This window comes from Juglans regia, chromosome 2 (genome assembly GCF_001411555.2).
Source record: "Juglans regia cultivar Chandler chromosome 2, Walnut 2.0, whole genome shotgun sequence".
NCBI lineage: Eukaryota > Viridiplantae > Streptophyta > Magnoliopsida > Fagales > Juglandaceae > Juglans > Juglans regia.
The window spans coordinates 19,041,805-19,065,641 of NC_049902.1; the positions used below are offsets into that span (position 1 = coordinate 19,041,805).

General features: G+C 36.1%; 1 protein-coding gene across 8 annotated transcripts; it reads left to right on the plus strand.

Moving 5' to 3' along the window:
* Window positions 1-13,499: 13,499 nt before the first annotated feature.
* Window positions 13,500-22,171, plus strand: LOC108989942 (protein NONRESPONDING TO OXYLIPINS 2, mitochondrial-like). 8 transcript variants are annotated; one of them, XR_001995907.2, is made up of 5 exons: window positions 13,501-13,790; window positions 13,878-14,034; window positions 14,594-14,656; window positions 21,380-21,421; window positions 21,707-22,171. XR_001995907.2 is itself a non-coding variant. In XM_018963722.2 (4 exons), the coding sequence occupies exons 1-3, from the start codon at window positions 13,615-13,617 to the stop codon at window positions 21,397-21,399; spliced, it is 315 nt and encodes a 104-aa protein (XP_018819267.1). In that variant the 5' UTR covers window positions 13,500-13,614; the 3' UTR covers window positions 21,400-21,421; window positions 21,707-22,171. The 8 variants fall into 8 exon arrangements, 4 of the variants coding, with proteins under 4 accessions (XP_018819267.1, XP_018819265.1, XP_018819264.1 ...); XR_001995909.2 differs by having other exon boundaries at window positions 13,878-13,996; XM_018963722.2 differs by lacking the exon at window positions 14,594-14,656 and having other exon boundaries at window positions 13,500-13,790; window positions 13,878-13,996.
* Window positions 22,172-23,837: the final 1,666 nt, after the last annotated feature.

Here is a 23,837-nt window from a genome sequence, read left to right on the forward strand (position 1 = left end):
TGTCTTGTTTATTAGGATCAAGTTCCAACTTTATAACGCAACTCAAAAACCCTCTTGAAACATCATTTTTATTTTTAAAACAAGGATTAAAGTAAATTTCAGGGTTAAGAAAAGAACCTGCCGCATGTAATGGACTATGAAACTGCTTATCCCACCTAGCATCAATGATCCTGATGAATGGCATAAATGCAGTAAATTTGTTCTTCAATCTTGCTTTTATATTCTCTTTAGCTCTCTCCATTGCATCATACAAGTATCCCCATTGCAGACTTCTCTTCCCCATCGACAAGTCATAGTACTTGAACCAAAGGCTCGCTGACTTTTATAATAAACTGACATTGAGATCAAAACTCTCTATCTTCTAGAACAACCCTATTTATCTCCTTCCCTATGTTGCTTTTAGAATAACTTGATACAACCCTGATGTAGGATAGAAATGAGAATAGAAATAGAAGTAGAATAATAGCAAATAGAGAAGAAAGAACCAGAAAGAGAAGAGAAGAAGAACCAGAAGGAGAAGAGAAGAAGACGAAAGCAAGAGAAATGGAGATTGGAAGGAGGCGGCTGCACAAGCGCACAATTCTTAATTCTTCAACAACTAACATTCAGTATTTCATTACAAGTATTTAAATAGGAAAATAACAAAACCCAAGTAAACCTTAAAAAGATTATGGGCTAAAGCCCAAACCCAAGCCCATTCAAATAAAGAAAACATAAGTAAAAATAACCAAAATAACAGTAATAAAAAGATGTCCTCATCAACTCTCCCGAGGTGGGAAAAAACTCGACTCCGTCGAGTGAACAAAACACAATAAGGCTGCAATCAATCACCCAACCATAAGCTAAGTGGTTGAGCAAGCTTCTTCCGACGTCCATAAACACGAATGAGTGGAGGCCTGAATCTGGTATCCCCATCAACTCTCTAGGAACGGGTGGACGGTGATCCGGGCAGGAGAAGATCTGGCTAACTCTGATAGAGCTCTAATAAATCTGAATCAAGCTGTTGAAGTGTCTCTCTGGGATCTACCCAGCGAACAAGGAAACACTGAACCTCTCCATCATTGGTCAATACCATCTGTTCATCTAAAATAACATCAATTTTATCTTTATGTGCTGTGATAGATGGAATTGGAGTAGGAATAACGAAAGGGTCAAGGTCAAGGTCAAGGTCAAGGTTCACAAATGGAGGTAGAAAAAGATCATTGGAGGAATTGAAATAGCCTTTGTAAGCAACTAAGTCCTCAACATTGAAAGTAGAGTGGCAACCAAAATGTGATGGAAGATCAATAACATAGGCATTTGGATCAACATGCTTTAAAATTTTAAAAGGACCAACACTACGCACTTGCAATTTTGGAACGGATCCAGGTGGACGCCGTTTCAGTCTAATTCGGATCACAACATAATCCTCAATATGCAAATCAACTCGAAGTTTATATGATGCATTACTGGCTTCATGTTGTTTATTGATCTCAATATGCGAATCATGAAAATGTTGTAGAAATGCCTTAACTGATGCAGACACACTAGCATGTAGGGACATGAGAATAGGATCTAAAAGCTTCCTAGGTTTATAACCATGAACGACTTCAAAGGGACCCATGCCTAAAGACCGATTCACAGAAATGTTACATGCAAAGTGAGTGATAGGGAGGATCAAAACCCAATCCCGAAGATTGTCTTGGACCAAACATCTTCTAAAATTGCCAGGACTGCGGTTAACAACTTCAGTTTGACCACCCGTCTGAGCAAGGGCCACTATTGGAGACTCCAACAGGACCTCCATAACAACCACAACAAACGCAACAGAGTTACCCACATGTGTATGCTCACACTCCGTAGGGCTAATGATATTTAGCCCTTTTCGTTCCACAATTTTCTTCGCTTGCTGTGAACCAACAGGTTTTGGAGGTAACGGATTAAGGTGAATCTTCTTCCCATTAAACACAAAGGAACATGAATTGGATCGACCATGGATGGTTACATCCAAGTCGAACAACCAAGGTCGACCAAGAATGATATGACCGACATCCATAGGAATGACGTCACACCATATATGATCCTTATACTCTAGGAATTGGATGGGCACCAAACAACGCTCTTTTATAGCTATGGAAGAAGTATCGACCCAAGAGACACTATATGGCTGAGGCTGAAGAACTGGCTTTAACCCAAGACGTGACACAAAGCCACAGAAACCGCATTAATGTAACTATCACTATCCACAATGATTTTACAACCCTTATCATTGATTTTGATATAAGTATGGAAAATGGCATGACGACGCCAATCATCAGTATCTTTGGGCTGGGTAAGGGTACAACGAACAACACTTAACCGGAGTGTGTTGGGAACAAAGGGCATAGAACCTAGACCCACAGGGAGGGTCCGAATGCAACCTAAGAAGGTATCTTCATCATCACCAAAATCACCAAACTCTTCAAGCTTAGGCTCATAGACTTGATCTTCTAACGGCTTATCAACCTTATCAACAACACCCTCATGTTCTTCAATGACCAAAGCTCGACTAGGACAATTGGAGGCAATATGGCCAAAACCCTTACAGTTGAAGCATTGCAAGCGAGAGGAAGTCCTAAGAATTTCAGGACCTTTACCCTTATTTTCCAATACAGGAGGAACATTAGATGGGGGAGGCCCTAGAAGAGACTTAGGGGAAAAAGTGGATGCTGGGGTGATGGACGGGCAGTTGTCACCACGCTTTCCATACGGAGTCCTGGTAATCGACTCATAATCTCGGACTAAATAATAAGCATGGTCAAGAGTAGTGACACCCCGAAGGACAAGCTCATGCTTAAGATCATCTTTTAAGCCTTGTCTAAACCTACTCAAGGTCATGGCCTCATCCTCAACTACATGACATCTCATTCGTAACTCATCGAATTGAGTAACGTACTCAGTCACTGGCCGATTGCCCTGTGTGAGGGCATTCCATTGGTCCAATAAATTACCCCTATAAGATTGGGGTAAGTACTTCTCTTGAAGGCGGCATTTCATTTCTTCCCAACTCCCAACAGGAAGCGCATGACGCCTCTCAAGAAGATCCTCTACACTTTCCCAGAGTTGTCAGTGCTAGTTAATTTCAAGCTGGCGAATTCAACTCTCCGATCCTCAGGAACCCCATACCAAGTAAAGAAACGATCCATATTCTTAATCCATTGAGTAAAAACTCGACGATCAAAACAACCATCAAAAGTAGGGGCATCTAACTTGATGTTTCTAAATAAGTGCTCTTCATGATGAGTAGGAGACTGAGTACCCTGACGGTAATAGTCTCGTCCTCGCTCACGATCATAATCCCTTTCCCCATGATCACGTCTAAAGTGTTGTCGACCACCTCGTCGACGACGATGGTCTCTATTATGGGATGCTTCATAATTGTTAGATGAATGAGGGGGTTCCTCCAAATTGTTCAACCTAGCAACTAGGTCCATGTTCTCCTCACGAGTAGCAGTCACCTCAATTTGGACAGCCACTAATTGAGTCTGTAAATGCTACTGGTTAGTGGCTAATTGAGCTAATTGTCGGGTGAGGGCATCAAATTGGGAAGGATCCATGGTAAATGTACTGGAACTAGGGGTGACAAGATGACCACTACGCAACTGCATGCAATGCAACACCCACTAAATGAAGTGCAATGGAGATCAATGAACAACAAATGCAAGCAATGAAAATATCAACCTGAGCAATATTATTATTTTTTTCTTTTTGGGATTACGTAAATCCAAATACGGCAAGCAACTAATGCTGATATTTAAAATGACAAAGCAAAGACCAAATACCAATCAAGAAAATCCAATCACATAGGATTTTTTTTTTTGAATAAATAATGAAAAGACGAAAAACAAAGATATGGTCTTATGAAGATGAGAGAATGGGAATACAAAATCTAAGAGTTGACTAAATTGGGTTGCAGCAAGTATGAGAATAAAATTAACCACGGAAACTAAATCAACAAAGGATCCAATCAAGTGGGTCTGGAAAATTTACTACAGGTAGCACAGCACAGAGAAAGCAATTGATACAATTTTAAAAATAAACCGATTGTATAAAACCAAATAGAAATAGGAAGCAGTAAACTCCCTTAGTTCGTTGAGAAGAAGCACATGGTGCACCCGACGTTACAGTTCCTGTTCTCGGAGAAAAGAACGTCGCGCAAGAGGAGAAATCGAGAGACGGAGAGACGTCTGCCAGAGGGAGAAGAATCGGAGCTGAGATTTCATGTTTCCGGCACCGTCTGTCTCAGGTTTGGTGGTTTCGGCGAGGTCTGTTTTGCCGCAAAGGCTTATCGGCGTAGACTTGAGATTTGGTGCTCGACGCAAGGGAAAAGAACGCCGAAAGAGAAAACCAGAGGGGAAGATGAAACGATTTTTTTTTTCTTTTTTTGGATTGAAGGGAGTTCGAGATGTCGGCGTGATCTGGTATGGATGATTTGAGAAGAAGGTGAATGGTTTCAGAGGAAGAAGATGAAACGATGGGGACCGAAATTAATTGTTTGAGAAAACAATAGAACCGGCTCTTGATACCAAATATGATGTAGGATAGAAATGAGAATAGAAATAGAAGTAGAATAATAGCAAATAGAGAAGAAAGAACCAGAAAGAGAAGAGAAGAAGAACCAGAAGGAGAAGAGAAGAAGATGAAAGCAAGAGAAATGGAGATTGGAAGGAGGCGGCTGCACAAGCGCACAATTCTTAATTCTTCAACAACTAACATTCAGTATTTCATTACAAGTATTTAAATAGGAAAATAACAAAACCCAAGTAAACCTTAAAAAGGTTATGGGCTAAAGCCCAAGCCCAAGCCCATTAAAATAAAGAAAACATAAGTAAAAATAACCAAAATAACAGTAATAAAAAGATGTCCTCATCAAACCCACTTATCACAATTAAACATTTTTCTAAGCTCTTTCTTAAACAAAGGTAAGCATTGGATACTTAAAAAATTTGTAGCAAACCTTATGACTGTAGGGCAACATAAATTACTACCTTTGGTGAAGTCTTTTCTCATTAAAGCCAAAACCCAAGCATGGTTATAAATGAATTTTGTTATCTTCATTGTCTTTTTTATAGTTTTATCAATAATAGGAAAATGCTTGGGATCACAAAAATTCTCTAACATCAAATCTATATAAGAGTTGTACAAGGGGACCAAAAGAAAGAGCCATACTTCTGCTGTAACTTTTTTCCTACAGTCTTATGACTTGCATCATTGTCCATTATGAATTGCACAATATTCTTAACCCCAACTTCTTGAACAACTTCATAAAAAATGTTAAATAATGTGTCAGAATCTTTTCTAAGGCCTGATGTATCAATAGACTTCAAAAACATTGTATCTTTTGCACAATGAACTAAAAAGTCTAATTATTGGTTATTGCCACTGGTTTGTCCAACCATCTGCCATTAGTGAACAACCACTCTCCCCCCAAAATGTTTTAATACCTAAAAGATAATTCTAAACCACAATCACAGAATTCTTGAATTTATTTCCTCTCAACTCAAGTAAAGAAGGATCGTTGAATCCTGGCCCGATGGTAGCTATGACATCTATTGCTAGTTGATAAAATTTGGATTGAGATACATTGAAGGGTAAATTAGCATCATACCACCAATTTGCTATAGCCATCTTTGCTTTGTCAATTATCTCCTTCGAACACATAGCACTCCTAATAGAAGATTGAGACCCATGAGTTGTTCTTGGATCGAAAAATATATTAAATGCCCTCATTAACTTTCCACCTACTTTCTCCTTCCCCTTCCCTTTTGAACCATGAATGTGTTCCTCATCATCATCATCAACATCAGCATCATCATATGGAAAATCTACAAGGCTTCCAATCTCTGAGTTTATTTTTCTTTTCTTCTATTTGTTTTTGTTTTCACTTTGTTGATCAACTCCTTCATTTGCCATTTTATTTCATCAGGGACATTTTTACATGCTTTTACATCACCTGAAATCCCACCTAGATGATACTTCAACCTCATGACTTTGTTACCTCTAATTGTTTTGCTACAATAGACACATTGAGTACTATTTCTTGCCCTGGGCACTTATATTCAAACTGCAACAAATTTGGGTCCATAAAAGTACTGCAAGTTAAAAATACTCATCAAATTACTAAATTGCTTCAAGTAAAGGAAACTCATTGGAATATGAGATGATCTAATCATCTAAGTCTAAAGTAGCCAAGGCTACCAAGCTACCAAGGTGACGTTGTAGAGTCCGAGACTCACGATTCACGACTGGATGGCGTCGTCGCTGCAAGCCAAGACTCTCAATTCACGACGTAGTTGCAACTTGTGACGTTGTGGAGGTGGCGTCGTCGAAGTGTGGAGTCTAAGACTCTGTGGACGGTGGAGATTGATGAAGGGCTTTACTTTTTCTTGTTGAGAGTGTGAGAAGATGAGTTCGTATTCATATGGGGAAGGGGGAGAAAGAATCAGAAAAAATGGGCATCGGGAAAAATAAGATAAAGTTGGTAAATTGCGAATATGCCATGGATTTAAACATAATTACAAAAAAATCATCTATGTTCAATTTCGGATCGAAATAGTCTTTTTGGCCGGAATCCAATCGGAATGTCTCGAGACGAGCTGAAACTATCGGAATTGAACCTAGTACGAAATATATTGCTACACAGTTCTGGTTACAGTTCCGGAACAGCAAATTTCGGTCGGAATGGAACATTTTCAAAACTTTGGTGTAAATGCTCATGTTTACATACTAGTATATGTTATTTGTTGATAACACACCCTTTATCTCATAATATTTTCATATGTTTTGGATGTTTCAACTGAGAATCAAGGATATGAAATATGGGTAAGGCTATGCGAGTATAGTGGATTAAGTACAAAGAGAGTACTTTGGTTATTAGAGAATTTTTATTCAATAGTTTAGTTTTGCTCTATTGACTTGATATTTTGGAAGGTCGACATTTATTTTGAAACTTTGTGGTGTTCCTAGTTAATTATTTTGGAGTAGTTGGTTTAAAGCAATGAGATCTATGTGTAATTGAGAAATTGGAGTTTATATGTGTACTGTAAGATATGATTTTAGGTGACATGCAATAAGTCTTTGACCCATCTAGGTACAGGGTGTTACATGGACACTTTTTTTATTACCTTATCTGATCGTACTTTTTACTATATGTGCTCCCACTGATCACATATTAGGTGTGACTTTATTACACTAAAATTTTAGTGAATGACATCAATTCTCTGTGACTGAATTAATATTTCTGTCACAATTGACGACTCCAACCTAATACATAGCACATGTATCGACCTGCACTGAATTTTCGTTAAGTACTTCCTTTAAAGTTATTCCTGAGGTTTTCTCTATTCACTTTATCAATGTCTTTACAAATGATTAGCCATTTACTTAGTTAATCAACATTTGGTTGAAATTTTATCAAGAACTCACCTTAAGGCCATTCATAAGGTTTTCTTTAATTATCTTATTAGTGACTTTACAAATGATCAAATCATTTATTTGAGTAAATCATCATTACTCTTTTTATCTAGGCTTCCCCAGAATTTTCTGAGTTAAGCATGTTGACCATAAGATTACTTTACATAAGTGTCTCTTAACCCTATTCTAATCACATGTTCTTTGAATTTTTCTAAAGACAATCCCTTGGTTATTGGATTTGCTACCATCTTGGTCAAGGAAGTAAAATTAACTTTAACCTCACATATTTCCACTATATTCAAAATATAGTGATAATGCACATTAATGTATTTTTGTCCCACTTTTATCAATGAAATGTCAAACTCATTATCACAAAACACATTAATTGGTTCTATGGATATACCCAAATTTAAACTTTCAATAAAACATTTCATCCGCACCGCATTACTCACTGCAGTACTAGAAGAAATATATAATGCTTCCATAATAGACTTAGCAACACAACCATGTTTTTTACTCAACCAAGATACTGTTGTTCCACCAAATAGAAATATATATCCACTTGTTGATTTTTTATTATCTACATCACTTCCAAAATCAGCATCACTATAGTCGATTAATTCCAGATCGTTGATCCCAAAGCACAATTTCATATTTTTGGTACCTTGTAAATACCTTAATATACACTTTACTGCTTGCCAATGTTCCTTACCTGGATTGGATCGATGTTTGCTTACCAATCTTACTACATGACAAATGTCTGGTCTTGTATTTATCATTGCATACATGAGGCTTCCTACAGTTTGAGTGTAAAGAGATTTAAGCATTTCGTTTATTTTCTCCTCATCTTTTCGGCATATACTGTTAAAGCATAACATTTACAAACAAGTGTATTTAAGAGTTTACAATTTTTCATATCAAATCTTTTTAAGTTCTTTTTTTAAATATTTTTCTTGATCTAAATATAACATTTTTTAATTTCTAAATCTTGAAATTCTTAAACCAAGAACATGGAAAATTACTTGCTAGTAATATATCCATCATATCTAGAAAATTACTTGCTACTAATATATTTTCTACATACAATGATAATAATATTATTTTATTATAATTTTTCCGTATGTATACAAAGTGATTTAGTGGACTCATTTATATCTTATTTCCAAAATGACTTGGTGAAACTTCAAGTACCATTGCCTTAAAAATTGTTTAAGTCTATGCAATGACTTCTTCAATCTGTGAACTTTTTCTTGATATCCTTCAATTTGAAATCATTCTGCTTGAATCATAAAGATATCATCTTTTAATTCGTAATTAAGAAAAGTCATCTTTACATCTAACTGATGTAATTAAAATTCATTTTGACAACAATAGACATGGTAATCTTTACAAATGTGAATTTCGACACATACGAATATGTGTACACAAATTCTACACCTAGTTGTTGAGTGTATCTTTTGGTCACTAATTTTGTTTTTTACCTTTCTATCAATTTTAAATTTTCTTCTAAGAATTCACTTGCAACTGATAAATTTTCTATATTTTGAAAGATCTGTTAGCTCCCGCATATTATTTTTATTTATCAATTATAATTCATCTCTCATGGCCTCAAGCCATTTATCTGAATTGATACTATTAATTACCTCAGAAAAATTTTAAGGATCATTTTCTTAATTTTTCAAACTAGTATTTAGAGCATAATGATATTGAAATAGTACTGATGGTCGTCTAATTCTTTTATTTCCACTATCTCCAATATCAATACCTCAAGATTGATTTTTATTTAACTTTATTTTATTTCTATTACTCTATGCCAGTAACGTCAGGATTTTCATTGTCAGATCCTGTAGAGATATTTTGATTCTCAAGATCTTTTAGTAAATCTATCTGATTAACTCAAGTAATTAGGTCTATATTTTCAAATAAAATGGCATCTCTACTTTCTATCAATTCTCTATCGGAGTGATAAACTTCGTAGCCACTTCCATTTTCTACATACCCAATAAACCTGCATTCATAGGTTTTACTTTTCAATTTGTCCCTTATTAGCCTTTTGATAAGCAATTGTGTCTTACAACGACATACTTTGAATTTATTTAAGTCTGGTTTATGTCCCGATCATATCTCGTAATGTGTGAGAGGTTTTGTTTTGGTTTCAACTTTATTTAATATGTATGTTGCAGTCGATAATGCTTCACTCCAAAAATGTGTTGGTAGATCAGAATATGCCATGATTGATCTCTTCATATCCAAAAGAGTTATATTTCTTCTTTCTACAATGCCATTTTGTTGAGGTCTATATGACATAGTATAAATATGTGTTATCAACTTATACCGTCCAATTTGTGAAAAGTATCCAAAACTTCAAATTTACTTCCTCTATCACTATTCAAATATTTAATGGGCCTACCTAACTAAGCTTCTACGTCTGCCTTATATTCTTTAAATTTCTCAATTGCCTCAGTTTTTTGCTTGAGTAAGTAATAAAATACTCAATTCTCCTATGGGTTCTTGTTTTAAAAGGTTCACAAATATCTGAATGTACAATTTCAAGTAAATATGTGGATTTTTAGCTTTTGAAAAAAGATTTACAACTCATTTTTAATTTGAGACATGATTCACGTCTATCAAAATCATTGAGTTTGTTTGTTGTACTAATCCACTTTTCTACATTATGCTTATCTTAATTTTATTAATATGACCTAATCTTAAATGTCATAAGCATGCACAAACAAGAAACACATTCAAATAATTAGAAATAGATACTTTATTAATATCAATATTCAGAACATACATATAGTGGCTTTTCATGCCTTTCATTAGTACATCACCCTCACTAATAACAATAGTTTCAAACTTAAACTCAATTGTGTAATCTTTCTAATCTAGTACATGCATTAATACTAAATTTCTACAAATATTAGGTACATATAACATCACCAAGTAAAATAATGGAGCCATTTACTTTAAATTTAAATGTACCTTACCCCAAGATATTATAGTATGTGTTGTTTCTCATATACAATATGTGCTCACCTTACTTCAAGATTGACAAACAACTATTTGTTCCTGCATATATGTCTTGTTGTTGCAGAGTCAACCTTTGGTGTTGGTTTCATGAGCATTACTTCTGAAACTGTTATCACGGTTTTATTGCTTTCTTTTGCTTTTTCCTTATTAGAATATTGTGATTTATAATGCTCATTCTTCCAATATTTGAAAAAGTTTTTGGTAAATGGTCTATTTTGCCTCTTTTTTGACCATTTTGTGTTTTATAAATTGTTTTAGTTTCATTTTTTTCAATGTATAAATTTCTTCCTAAGCCATAAGCAAATTGGATGATTCACTCTTTCTATTCCCCCTCTTCATCCTTTCTCCTTAAAATACTAAAAATACTGGAACTGATGTTATTATTATTTCATTTCCACTATGTGTTAAAGAAGTAATAATATAATCCCAAGATGAAGAAGACTATTCATTATACTTGCATTTTACTAGTGAGACCAACATCGTATAATTCTTTTACAATTAATTTCATTTGGAATACATGATTGCCTAAGTCATCATTCTCTTTCATGCATGGTCGGTTATAATTATCCAATAATAATTGTATACAAGTATCTAACCTTATACCACACTTTGCCTCAACTGCATCCATAATCTTTTTGGCAGTTTCATAGTCTTCAAAGAGAGGAATGATATAATCATTCATACAATGCAAAATCAAAATCTTTTCCCACGCATTGTGTTATTCTCACTTATCCCTAGTTCGTACGCTCATTCAATTTCCCTTCGGGCCATTTTCTACATTCTCTGATGGTTTTGGTGTTGTTAATGTATATAAGATCTTTTAATAGGTTAGAAGAAAAGTTATATGCATTTTCTTTCATTTAATTTTTTTATTCCCGATGGATCAATAATTTTCTTTGATGCCATAAATAATATACCTTAAAAATTAACAACAAAAAAGTAGAAACAATGAATGTACTATTGTAAATAAATTAAATGCAATAGTTCAGACTATGAGAAAATAAAATTATTACAAACTTAATAATAATAAAAATCCTTAGATTTAATCCAAGGTGACAACATAGGAATCCCTGTGTTCTAATTTAAATAAGGAGAATAAATGAAGTTTTGCCCTACTCGAGTATTGCCACAAGTTTTCCTTGATGTTTCTCCCATTTCAAGGAATTTCTGGCGATATTTTTTTACCAACAGGTGCCATATAGTGATTTTCACAACAACTTTTGAACAGACCAAATCAGGCTTGAAACGACCTAGAACAGTCAAAAACACAAAAACTTGTCCGAATCGGTTCAAAAAACCAAGTCAGGTAGTTTAGGCAGCACAGACCGGGTTCAGGCACAAAAAACCGATGGTCAACGGTGCTAGGGAGTGTCTCATTTCTTTTCTCGGCCTGCGGCTAGGCTCAAGGCTTGGCCTTCTGCTCCAAATAGTGGGTCGACTCGTGGGCTTGAATCTTGGGCTTGGGCTTGCTTCTCAATCCAGACCATTATGAGTCCACGGGCTTTAACGAAGTGGGCTGGAGGCAAGGCCCAAATACATGTTGTTTGATGATGGCCCGGTCTAGATTAAATGGTGTCGTTTAGTTTGTCCGAAATGACGTCGTGTTGCTTCTTTCGAGTGGCTTCCAATGTCCTCGAAATGATGTCATATGGTCCATTTCTTTGGAACGGCGTCATCTGATGCAAGTTTTTGATTCCCAAACGTGGCCAAAACGACAATGTCGTTTGGTCGCTTTCTTCCCTACTTGGCTAAACGACAATGTCAAATAGCCAAGAATTATTTGAGCTTTTTTGACCATTGGTCGAAGTCGTTCAGTTTCGACCATTGTGTTCTCTTTCTTCTTCCTCATGCTAGGTCGATGCAGACTCTATAAAATTTGGATCAAGGCTTCCCTCTGGGGAGTTGATCTATGATGACTCAAGTTTCGATGTGTCCTTGACGCTTTTGAACCCCGGCAGTGGTGACTCCAGCGAGCAGCTGGAATAATGTTTGAAAAATTTATTGAATTCTCTATTTTGGGCAATACAAAATTTATTCTTTGTGTGAAAATATGTCAATAATTTTTTTCAAAGTAGTAACTTGTTACCAAATTTTGAAGATTACCATTATACTCAAGACCTCCTACAGTGATTTGGAAGAGTTTTTCCTTTGGGTTTAAAATCCTCTGCAAGTGATTGTAATGTAATATGCAAGCATGGTTGCCAAACTAACCACTTGCCTATTAATGGTGTTCTATACGAGATAATAACCACTTTTTCATGACAAGACTCTTAATATCATTGTTAGAATTTATAGAACAAATTTTTTTGTGTTTTGGGCAAAATGGTGATACTCCCGTTAGGATATTTGTCTAATAAGTTGGTAATGTATATAGGAGTTTCAACTTTCAAGTACATGAATTGTGCAGAAATGGTCTCTATTTATAGACCAGGCACTGTTTGGCAAATGACAACCATTAACAAGTGACACAACCATTAGACCAAATCAAATAGTTGTCTCTTGACACTTCTTCAATTAACACCCCTATCAAAACTTGTATCTTGACACTTCTTCAACCAACACCCTTATCAAAACCATCACCATGGAGAAAATGTATTTCAAATGGAATACGTTCTAGTTTGGTTTGCAATTGAAAATAATTAATTGTGCTCTTGAAACAACTTAACCATATATGTTCAATTTTATATTTCAGAAGTCATATTACATATTTCGAAAAAACGAACAAGAAGAAAGATATTATACTGAATATTCTAAATCCTCAATTCTTTTCGAAAACAATTCACTTACAACTATTTTGTAATTATTTTACATCTCTATATAAAATGAAGGGTCTAATATTGAAATTTATATTTAATGGAGTGACATGATTATATAATTGATTAAAACTAAATTTAGAAAAAAATTGTAGAAAATTGTAAGATGTGTCAGTATTTGCAATATATCTTTTAATTTAACAATTAAAATGTAACAGTGATTATGAATTTTTTTTTTTTTTTTTTTTCTGTAAAAAAGGGAAAAAAAAAAGTAGGGAGCCCAATCCAAATCGCTACAAGAGGCAGTCTACTTCGACCCGATGAGGCTAAAACCCTAAACCCTTGCAACCTCCTCCCAAACATTTTCACTTCGTCGCATTCTTCTTCCTTCGATCCTTCAATGGCTTCGGCTTGCAATAGATTCGCCGGCAGAGCATCCCTATCATCCGTCAAATCCGCCATTAGATCTAGCCTCCGCACATCTCCTCTCACCAAATCCGCCGCGCCCACCTCTCCGCGCGTCCATCTCCCCTCTAGATCCACTTCCATTCCTCTTTCCCGGTTCTCACTCTTCAGGTCTGCCTCTATCTCTTAGTTTACATATGTTTTCAACTTTTTTCAGTTGTTCTCATTTTAGTTTCTTCTTTTGTTTGATTTTGGTAGGTGTCCCTCGGAATTGGGAAGCGTGCAGTCATTATTGCCGTTGCACAGCGCGGTGGCAGTGGCGAGAATGACGTCGTGCCTGAGCACAACATCGAGGAGTTGCCGAGCGGTCTTGCAGGGTACACTCTGCTGCACCTCCCCAGGCCTCTAATCTCATGTAAAATAAATAAATAAAAAAAGCTTCTTTTATTTTTTTGGCTTTAGTGTGAGTGGCTTTTGCATGCTTCTACTACCACCCAATTAATGCATTCCTCAATTGCTTTGAATTGCGCAGCTGCTTCTCCAATTGTCTGCTTTGCGTTCTTTTGAAATTGCGTTTAGAAAGCTGGAACTGAAATGGAAGAAAGTGATGGGAATGAAACTGTTGAAAATCAACTTAAAATTAATTGGTCACGTATTTTATAGATACCACACATGTAAATATCTGTTGTGCTTGAGTGTTGAAGTGACAGGTAATTTGGTACCTTGCATCCTCTTATAAAAAAAAGTAGTACCATGTATCGTACCTTCTATCCTTATACCAATGTAGTGCATGATTGCGTTAGGATACAGTACTGGTCATAGTTAAGGTTGTGGTGGAGACACTGAGGCACTGCTTTTAGATTTTGTAGTAGTTATATTTCATGAGTAAGGTGAATTGGGGCAACGGTTGTGGCCGGAAGTGCTTTGGTGGAAGATCTTATCACCATCTAACTGGAATATTTTGGTTCCTGCAGGCACATAAGATGAGTTGGTTGAAAGAAATAAAATGGGAATTTGCTGGACCTGGCACTTATCAAGTATGAAAATGAGTGTTCTCTTAGTAGCATCAAGAATGCTTAGTTAAGGATAGAAACTTGTGTTTGAGGCTTGAATCTTGATGGTTGATTTATATCGATGCTCTTAAATGGTATTTGAGGAAGGTGGCCCTTAATTGTAACATATGAAAGTATCATTTGCTTGTAAAATTTATGCATTTTCACTTATCGAAAAAAGGAATTTATGCATTTTCACAAGATGCATTACTTGTTTCCATTTGTATGACATTTTCTGCACAGCCAATTTTGGGTTGCTTGATTGTAAGGTAGTTTGCAGTTTGTTCACATGGACTGGACCTTTAAGGTGTCGTTTGGATAGTAAGTTGAGATGAGTTAAGATGAAAGTTGAAAGTTGAATAAAATATTGTTAGAATATATTTTTTTAATATTATTATTGTTTTGATATTTGAAAAAGTTGAATTGTTTATTATATTTTGTGTGAAAATTTGATAAAGTTATTATGATGAGATGGAATGAAACACTTTTTGTATCCAAACCGGGCCCAAGTCTTTTGAGTAAAGTTTCCACTATGTATTAGCCATTTTTAGAATGTATTTAGAAGCTCAATACAATAAGAGTATGCAGTCTTTAATGCTGTATTAGTTAAATCTTAGGATGTGTTTGTTTTGGCTTAAAGTGCTTATTAAGGTATTATTGTTAGGTTGAAACTCAAATAAGAAGAATTACCTTATAACCATAGGACTGGGGTGAATGGAGTTCCATTTGAGGAGGCCTTGTTGAGGAAATGTTCGATGGTGACTGAAAAGAGGGTGCTATTGATGGAGGAGATTTTTTGGTGACAAAAATCTAGGGCCCTTTGGTTGAAAGAAGGGGATAAATGCATGAAGTTTTTTCATAGAGTGACTTATTCACATCTGCGTAATAATACTATTGAGATGCTTCATTCAAATAATCGTGTATTCTCCTCCTTTCAGATTAAGGACCATATAGTGCATTACTATAAGAATATTCTCATGGAACCAGCTACTTGGAGGCCAAAACTTAATGGTTTGGGTTTTGAGTTTCTTGATCCTTAGAGTGCAAGATGGTTGTAAAGACCTTTTGAAGAAGATGAGATTCATTGGGTGATTACTGGGATGGCAAAAGACAGCTCCTAGACCCAATGTTTTTCTATAGCATTTTTGCAAGCTCGTTGGGATATTGTGAAAGATGATGTGATCTTGCCTTTCATGAGTTCTATTCTTTCAAGAAGTTCGAAAAATGCCTTAATGTGACTTTCATTGCTCTCATCCTAAAAAACCTGGGGTTTTGGAGTTAAAGGATTTTCACCCTATTAGTCTTGGGGTGGGGTTTACAAGATTATTTTGAACATTCTTGCTAACTCCATGAGTACAATTATGGAAAAAATTATTTATAAGCCTCAAAATGCCTTTGTTCGAGGGAGGCAAATGCTTGATTTGGTTCTCATTGCCAATAGACGCTTGGATGGTAGAATGAGGTAGGGAGTTCCAGGCTTATTATGCAAGCTTGATATGGAAAAGGGGTATGATCATGTGAATTGAGATTTCCTCTTTAATATACATGTCTTTGGGGAGAGGTGGTGTTTGTGGATCCAGCATTGTGTCTCTACCACTCGATTCTTGGTGTTAGTAAATGGCTCCCCTTCTGGTTTTTTAAGCAACTCTTGTGGCTTGAGGCAAGGGGGCCCATTATCCCCCTTTTTCTTTGTTATTTTTATGGAGGCGCTTGGTCGGATGGTGGAGGCCTCCATTAAGGGATGTTTTCTCTTTGGTTTCTCAGTGGGAAATGATTATAATGGTTCTACCATAATTTCTCATCTTCTTTTCACATATGATACTCTTCTTTTTTGCAATGCAGATCATGCTCATGTCAAGCACTAAGGGCCTTATAGTTATGTTTTGAAGTTGTGTCGGGTCTCGAGGTGAATTGGAAAGTCAAAGATGGTTCTGGTGGGTGTGGTGCACAATATTAATAGCTTGACGAGTCTTGGGCAGTAAAGTTGCTGCTTCCTTGCCTATGAAATATTTGGGTCTGCTGCTGGGGGCAACTTATACGACTAAAGTCATTTGGGATGGGGTGATTGAGAAAATTGAGAAAAGGTTGGCTAGGTGGAATTGATGTGTCTATCGAAAGGTGGTAGAATTAGTTTGATCAATAGCATCCTCTCCAACCTTTCTACTTATTTTTTATCCTTGTTTTCTTTGTATGTAGGGGTGACTAATAGGATTAAGAAGTTATTTTGGGTTTTTTTGTGGGGTGGAATGGCAGAGGAAGATAAGTTTCACTTAGTTAGTTGGAACAAAGGTTGCTCTCCAATTTCTAATGGAGGTTTGGGGGTTCCTAACTCGAGGATATTAAATAAAGCCCTCTTGGGGAAATGGTTATGAGGTATCAATTAGAGGGAGAATCGCTTTGGAAGAAGGTTATTGACCATAGAGATGGAAGTGCTTGGTGTTCTAATGAGGTTAGGGGGGGCGTATGGGGTGGATTTATGGAATATTTTTTTATAAGAGTTTTATTAATACAAATGAAATAGGTGAAACCTATGTATACATGAAGTATACATAAGAAACACCTAAATATATTCAAAGAATTGGAAAACGTAAGCACTAAAGCAGAAAACCAAAATAGTAATGTGTGCGCAAAAAAATTTTTGTAGTTCCTCCAAAGTCAAAGTTTGTTCCTTATCATTAAAACCATCCAGATACACCACTTGACCTAAGAATAACTGTGAAGACCGTTCCAATTAGCCAGAAGGTTTACCACTCTCAAAGGCATCACTCAAGCTAAACCGATTCTACAGAAAATTCCATTCCACAATGCCCTTACCATTTCTCAATGTAAAAGTAAATGATCCACTGATTCCCCATGCTTCTTACACATGTAACACCAATCCATAACAATGAAATTGCGCTTCCTCAAATTGTCCGTTGTCAAACATTTCCCAAGAGAATTAGTCCTATATGAAAAAAGCAACTTTGGAAGGCACATAAGACCTCCAAATACACTTCCAAGGAAAATAAAAACAATTTTGAGATGTCAACATCTTATAAATTTGATCAAATTGTAAACTTATTGCTCCCCTTGGACCTCCACAATATCCTATCCCCATCATTACTACCAAGCCTGAAGAGTATAAAAAACTGAAAACTTCACCAATTTCCTAATCTTGAACAATTCTAGTAATACAAACATCTCACTAGAAGGAACCATTAGAACGAACTAACAGATCTGAAACAGAGGCATGCGGACCACAAACCAGACAATAGATGGCCGGAAACACCCTATTAAGAGCGCGTTCACCACACAAAATATCAAACCAAAATCGGACCCTAGAACCCTCACCAACTACATAACTAACATGGCTTGCAAAACTCTCCCAGCCATTTCTAATGAATTTCCATAGACACACACCATACGCCCCCCTTACCTCATTAGAACACCAACCGCCCAAAGCACTTCCATATTTATGATACATAACCTTCCTCCAAAGCGATTCCCCTTCTGATTGATATCTTTATAACCATTTCCACAAAAAAGCATTATTAAGAATCCTCAAATTATGAACCTCCAAACCTCCATTAGGGGTGGGAGAGCAGACTTTATCCCAACTAATCAAATGGAACTTAACTTCCTCTCCCATTCCACCCCACAAGAAAGCACGAAATAACTTCTCAATCCGGTTAGCCACCCTTGCAGGCAAAGAAAATGAAGATAGAAAGTAAGTGGGAAGATTGGAGAGGGTTTTCTTGATTAAGGTAATGCTACCCCCTATTCATAAATACAATTGTTTCCATCCAGCCAACATTTTCTCAACAGTCCCAAAGGGAGCAAAAAGTTTACATTTCGATCTTATTACAAGTTGTTGGCATCGCAGAGTTTTAATTCTTTCCCATGGAAGTGTATTTGGAGGTCCCATGTGCCTTCCAAAGTGGCTTTCTTCATATGGACTGCCTCTCTTGGGAAAATGTTGACCATGGACAATTTGAGGAAGCATGGCCTCATTGTTTTGGACTAGTGCTACATGTATAAGAATAATGAGGAATCAATGGATCATTTATTATTGCCCTAGGAGGTGACAAGGGCTCGACGGGATGAGATTTTTAGTAGAATTAGCATGGCTTGGGTGATGCCTTTGAGGGTGGTGGATTTATTATTTTGTTGGAATGGTATTCATGGTTGTCCTTAGGATGATTCCCTTGTGCCTTATGTGGTGCATTTGGATGGAAATGAATGAACGGTGTTTTGAAGATAGGAGCGCACACTAGAGGAACTTCGAAATCTTTTTCTGCACACCCTATTGCTTTGGTTTTCGTCCATAGTGCTCAACGGTAGTAGTGTTAATGATTTTCTTTTTTTAATTTTTGGTTCCTAAAATGTATTTAGGTGTTTCTTTTATATACTCCCTGTATACATGGGCTTCGCTTTACCTATTTCATTTGTATTAATAAAATTTTCTTTTTACTTGTAAAAAAAAAAGAATCTCTAGCCACCGATTCAGTGCAAACAACCCTAACTGAAAACCAATTAACCTAGTACAAACTTGCGGAAAACTATTGAGAAAGGGTTGAAAACCGCTGCATCCTGTAGCTTAACTCCAAAATGAGAAAAATCCCAGAATTTTCATTCACCTACATGAGCGAAAAGTTAAAATCCAGAATCATCTCCAGAAAATTCACGCCTATGAAGGGCCACTTCCTTAGATCCCAAAATTATACCAAGAACCACCCTGAAAACAGAACAGCCACCCACAAAAATGCCATCAGTGAGCTCCATGACTTGTACGGCCAATATTGGCTTGAATTAGTCACTATAGCTCATAGTTCAGTCAAACACAAAAGCACTTTGTGATGCAATCAGGCAATGGTCAAGTGGGTGGATGTGTTACTTTTTTTCTGGGAAGGTTTCTACTAAATAAGAAGAGTCTAAATGTTGTGTTCAGTAACCTGGTGTCAATTTAATATTTCTTTGACGCCTCATCTTCACGGGTTCCCAATGCTTACATATGGTAGACTTCCATGGTTTTAATGCAAGGTGCTTCACACTTCATCTTATTACTTAGAAATTTGCCTTGGTATCTTTGAAAAAGTATTACATTATGTGAAAACTATTTAGAACTATTCTCAATAGTCTCTCCTGAAACCATACAATATGCTTCAAAATAATTTTTTGGATGGAAAGAAATAGAAAATATTGTAGGGAATGGCATTTTGTCTTTGCAATGCTCTTAAGTAACTAAAGGGAGGGGTTTGTATACTCGTAACAAAATGTAGAGGGAGGGATTTATGAGGAAACTTACAGCTCCTTTTGAGGATTGGCTTTCTGCCTATAAATGGATGGTTTTGGGTAGGGAGAAATGGTCTTTGAACAAAATAGGCTAAATAACACTCTAAACGGAACATATGATTTACTGAAAGGGGATAATGGTAAAAATTAAAATATTCCTTTTCCGGCCTGTTCCTTTCTTTTTTGATATGTTCTCAAGGATTTTATTGATGAAGTCTGTAGGCATAGCCAATGTATACAGAAATTTCCTGTCATTTCATGCCCTTTTCTTTTCTCTCATTAAAACAACCAATGGATGATTAGTGCCCTCAGCTTTCCATCAATACTATCCAGGTCAGAAGAGAAGCTTTATCTATTCTTTTTACTCATTTCCTTTCCATAAAAAGTATTATCTTTTCCATTGCTCTTCCTAAGCAAATTTTCTGCGAACATAGTGTTCGTAATATCTTTCTTTTTCAAAGTCTCATGTGGAGAAGGAAGCTTAAATTCTTGTCAATAGTGGGTTTCTTGAGCAAAAATCAGAAGTGTCATTTCCTAATGCTTTACTAAAGAATTATGGCAACTATAAAAAATCTGCACTATTTTCAAGAAATTGGGCCTGCAAACATTCTGTACAACTTGTTTACTGGCATCATGATTAGGCAAAATTTGCAAGACATTGGTCCTATGCATGTTTTACGTGGCTGATGTTTGGCATTGCTTATTATACCATTATTTTTGTTTCCTTGCTCTTGTGCTTCACTTGCATCATTTATTTGAGGCCAACGCCTTGGTTTTTGCATTCAATTAGTTCTCTCTTCTCTTGTGCTTTACGCATTCGATTTCTTTGAAGCCAACACCGAACTTTTGTATCCATTACCTTATAGTAGATAGCTTCCGCTAGAATATCTTACAAGTGATCATGAAATCTCACCATAGTTCACATTTGGAATGCTGTTTTCATCTACATTAGACTCTATTTGTTTTTCTAGTGAAAGAAGAAAGAGCGCCTTAATACTCCATAAGACCATTCTATGGATGCCCGAAGTTACGGGTTCATTTTGCCGTAGGAGTCACCGATATGTCTTTTATGTAATCTTCGGCAATCTTTAATATAACCTATGCCCTTTTAGTTCCCCTGCTCTCAACTCCACTGATTTCTGTTTTGCTTTCTTTATTACTCAGCTAGTTTTGTGCAAGCAATATAGTGATACCGAAAGTAAAAGTTCCTATGATAATTGCCAAAAATTTGGAAATCTTAATGAGTTAAAGAAAGAGTTCCTATGATAACTACCTAAAAAAATGGAAATGGTTAAAACTTAAAGGTGGCCTTTCAAGATCAGTGAACAGAGTACGAAACCAAATAAAATTTCAGATCTAGGTGTTTGGCTTGACTTTGTTTCATATACAAGAAAGAGAATAAGAATTCTATGGTAACATAGCTGATCCTTTTCTCAGATGGAGTTGATGGCACGTGAGACATTTGTGCTGCATTTGGAGGTGGGCCCTGCATCAATGCTTTTTGATGTATTCGAATTAAAACAATGTGGAAAACTACTTTAGAATAGAGTCTCTTGTCATTCTTGGTTATAAAGGAATTCGGGTGCCTAAGTTAGCTGTATCTTAAAACATAACATTGGCAATATTCACAGAATCATCACATTTGTTATTGCACTTAGGAGTTGTTCGCTTGAATGTGATTTGAATGCATCTCTGCTATTGTCCATGTAGACTGGTTTTTCTCATATGCTTCTTCTGATGTCTTTGTGTTCTTAATTGATTTAGAGTTTGGGCTGTCCGTTCCAAGGTGACTTTATTGCAGTCCAACATGAAGAGGAGTTATCTTTACAATAATGGAAAATCTTGCATCAACATTTTTTTGTAGTCAATTCAAAGGAGCTGCTTGAACATTGCAAGCAAGGAAACTGGTTTTGGTTATTCCCTCGACTGAGATATATCATGTTCGAGTAACCATTCATTTATGTTTAATCGTCGGGCCTGTATTCGGAGATCCTTGCTTTTCCGGTGCTTGTAATTGTAATTGTATTTTTCTTCTTCCTTTTCTTTTCTTCTCCACTTGCGTGCTTTTAACTTGCCAGATTGGGAGCAATGCCTATGGATCTCCGGAAGCCAAGTAATGCAATCTGAAGGATGCGTGGTGACATTCGATGTTAATCTTAATACGTGAACTTCCATTGTTCTGACTGCGTGCTTTTCCAAATAATATATCAGACTCCGTCGTCTATTCAATCAAGGCAGATACCAGTAAATTAAAAATTGCCACATCTTTCTCCTCTCAATCTCATTGGGACAAGGTGATGAAGAAAAAAAAAAAAAAACTCGAATGGGTCATCAAACTATGGAAAAAGGTGTTACATGAGATGGAATTAGTGATTGCAATTCGTGTTCACAAGTTTTGTTTGTGTTGTATTAAGTTATGAACATTCAACTATATGAGTCCATATGGATACAATAAGTTTAATTAAATGGGTTAGACTTTGAAATCCCAATACGACATAAATAATGAGTGACAAGACATGATCTATTTAATTATCGACGGGAATTAGGTTAACAAGACACAATTCATTTCGCCTTGTTTCAACCAATTTCATGCAAATGGGTTCAACTCACGCGTATAACTCATTTAAACTAATTAACATAAATTTATATGAAAATTATATAATTTTCATAATCACATTGTAGTTAATATCTCAAAGCTATATCAATATTTTTGAAATATTAATCTATAATAATATCAATATTGTACTCCCAACAATATCCAATAATAACAAACATAAGTATGTTATAATTCTAATTTTGAGGTGATTGAGGAGATACAGACTTAAGATTTCTTTTTTAGGAGGGGTTCTTTTGTATCAAGAGTGTTTGGGAAGTTAGGAAAGACGAAATGGATTGAGACGTTAGACTGTCTCTTTGCATCGAAACCTACGATTGAAGGTCTTTCAGTTTTGAAGCATACAAGATGAAAAGATAGTCGTTTGATAATCTTGCAAAACTAGTGTTAAAACAATTGTTTTTTCATACAAAAAATAGGCAAAACTAGTGTTAAAGCAATTGTTTTTTCATACAAAAAATGAGGCCTTAATGCATGTACTGTAAGCTCTTCTAATAAGTTGTGCCTTGTTTAGTTTACAAACATGTGTGGGAGGGATCAATAAAACCATGTAGAGATGGGCAGGGCCCTCATCCGCCTCACCCTTGCATGGTCGGGCGGGTAATTGTGCCTACCCATGCAGGGGTGGGGGGTGGCCTGGCCCCCACCACCCCGCAATTTATATATATTTTATATAAATATATATATATGTATTTATAAGTATATGTTATTAGTTTTACCATATATAAATTTATTAATAAACTATACTTAATACATTGTGCATGTTACAATGTAGTCTAATGTGCTTTTATATAGGAGTTCAAGACAATACAAGAGTCTCACTTAACTTAAGTGAGACTCTTGTATTGCCTTGGCATTAGGCTACATTAACTTACACATAATATATACTAACAAATTTAAAAATTATTGTCATATTTACAAATTTAAATCCAAAAATGGATTTTTGATCACTTTTGGGCCCAACAATAGTTTTTGGGGCCCAGTGGGCCATGGGCACTATTGGAGCGGGCGGGGTGTGGGGGTGGGGTGCCGGAAAGGGTCCCGCCCCCTGCTGGGTGTGTAGCACCCCTAAAACCAAGTGGTTCATATTGAAGTAGTGTTTGTATAGGATACATAATGGTTTTATAGATGAAGACAGACAATGGGACCTTTTGCAGCGAGCCAACAGAATCCCAGTGACGAGTATCAAGGCCTTTGAAACAATGAGCATCTTTTCTTATGTGGAATGCTTCATGCAAATAAAGTTTAAGTAGGTTATACGAGAGGATTGTGGGTAAAGCG

Bases quoted from the DNA above. Each gene is read 5' to 3' on its own strand.
- LOC108989942 (XM_018963720.2), top strand. From the start codon at position 13,615: ATGGCTTCGGCTTGCAATAGATTCGCCGGCAGAGCATCCCTATCATCC. The intron at 13,791-13,877 runs GTCTGCCTCTAT...TGATTTTGGTAG, and splicing joins TCCCGGTTCTCACTCTTCAG to GTGTCCCTCGGAATTGGGAA.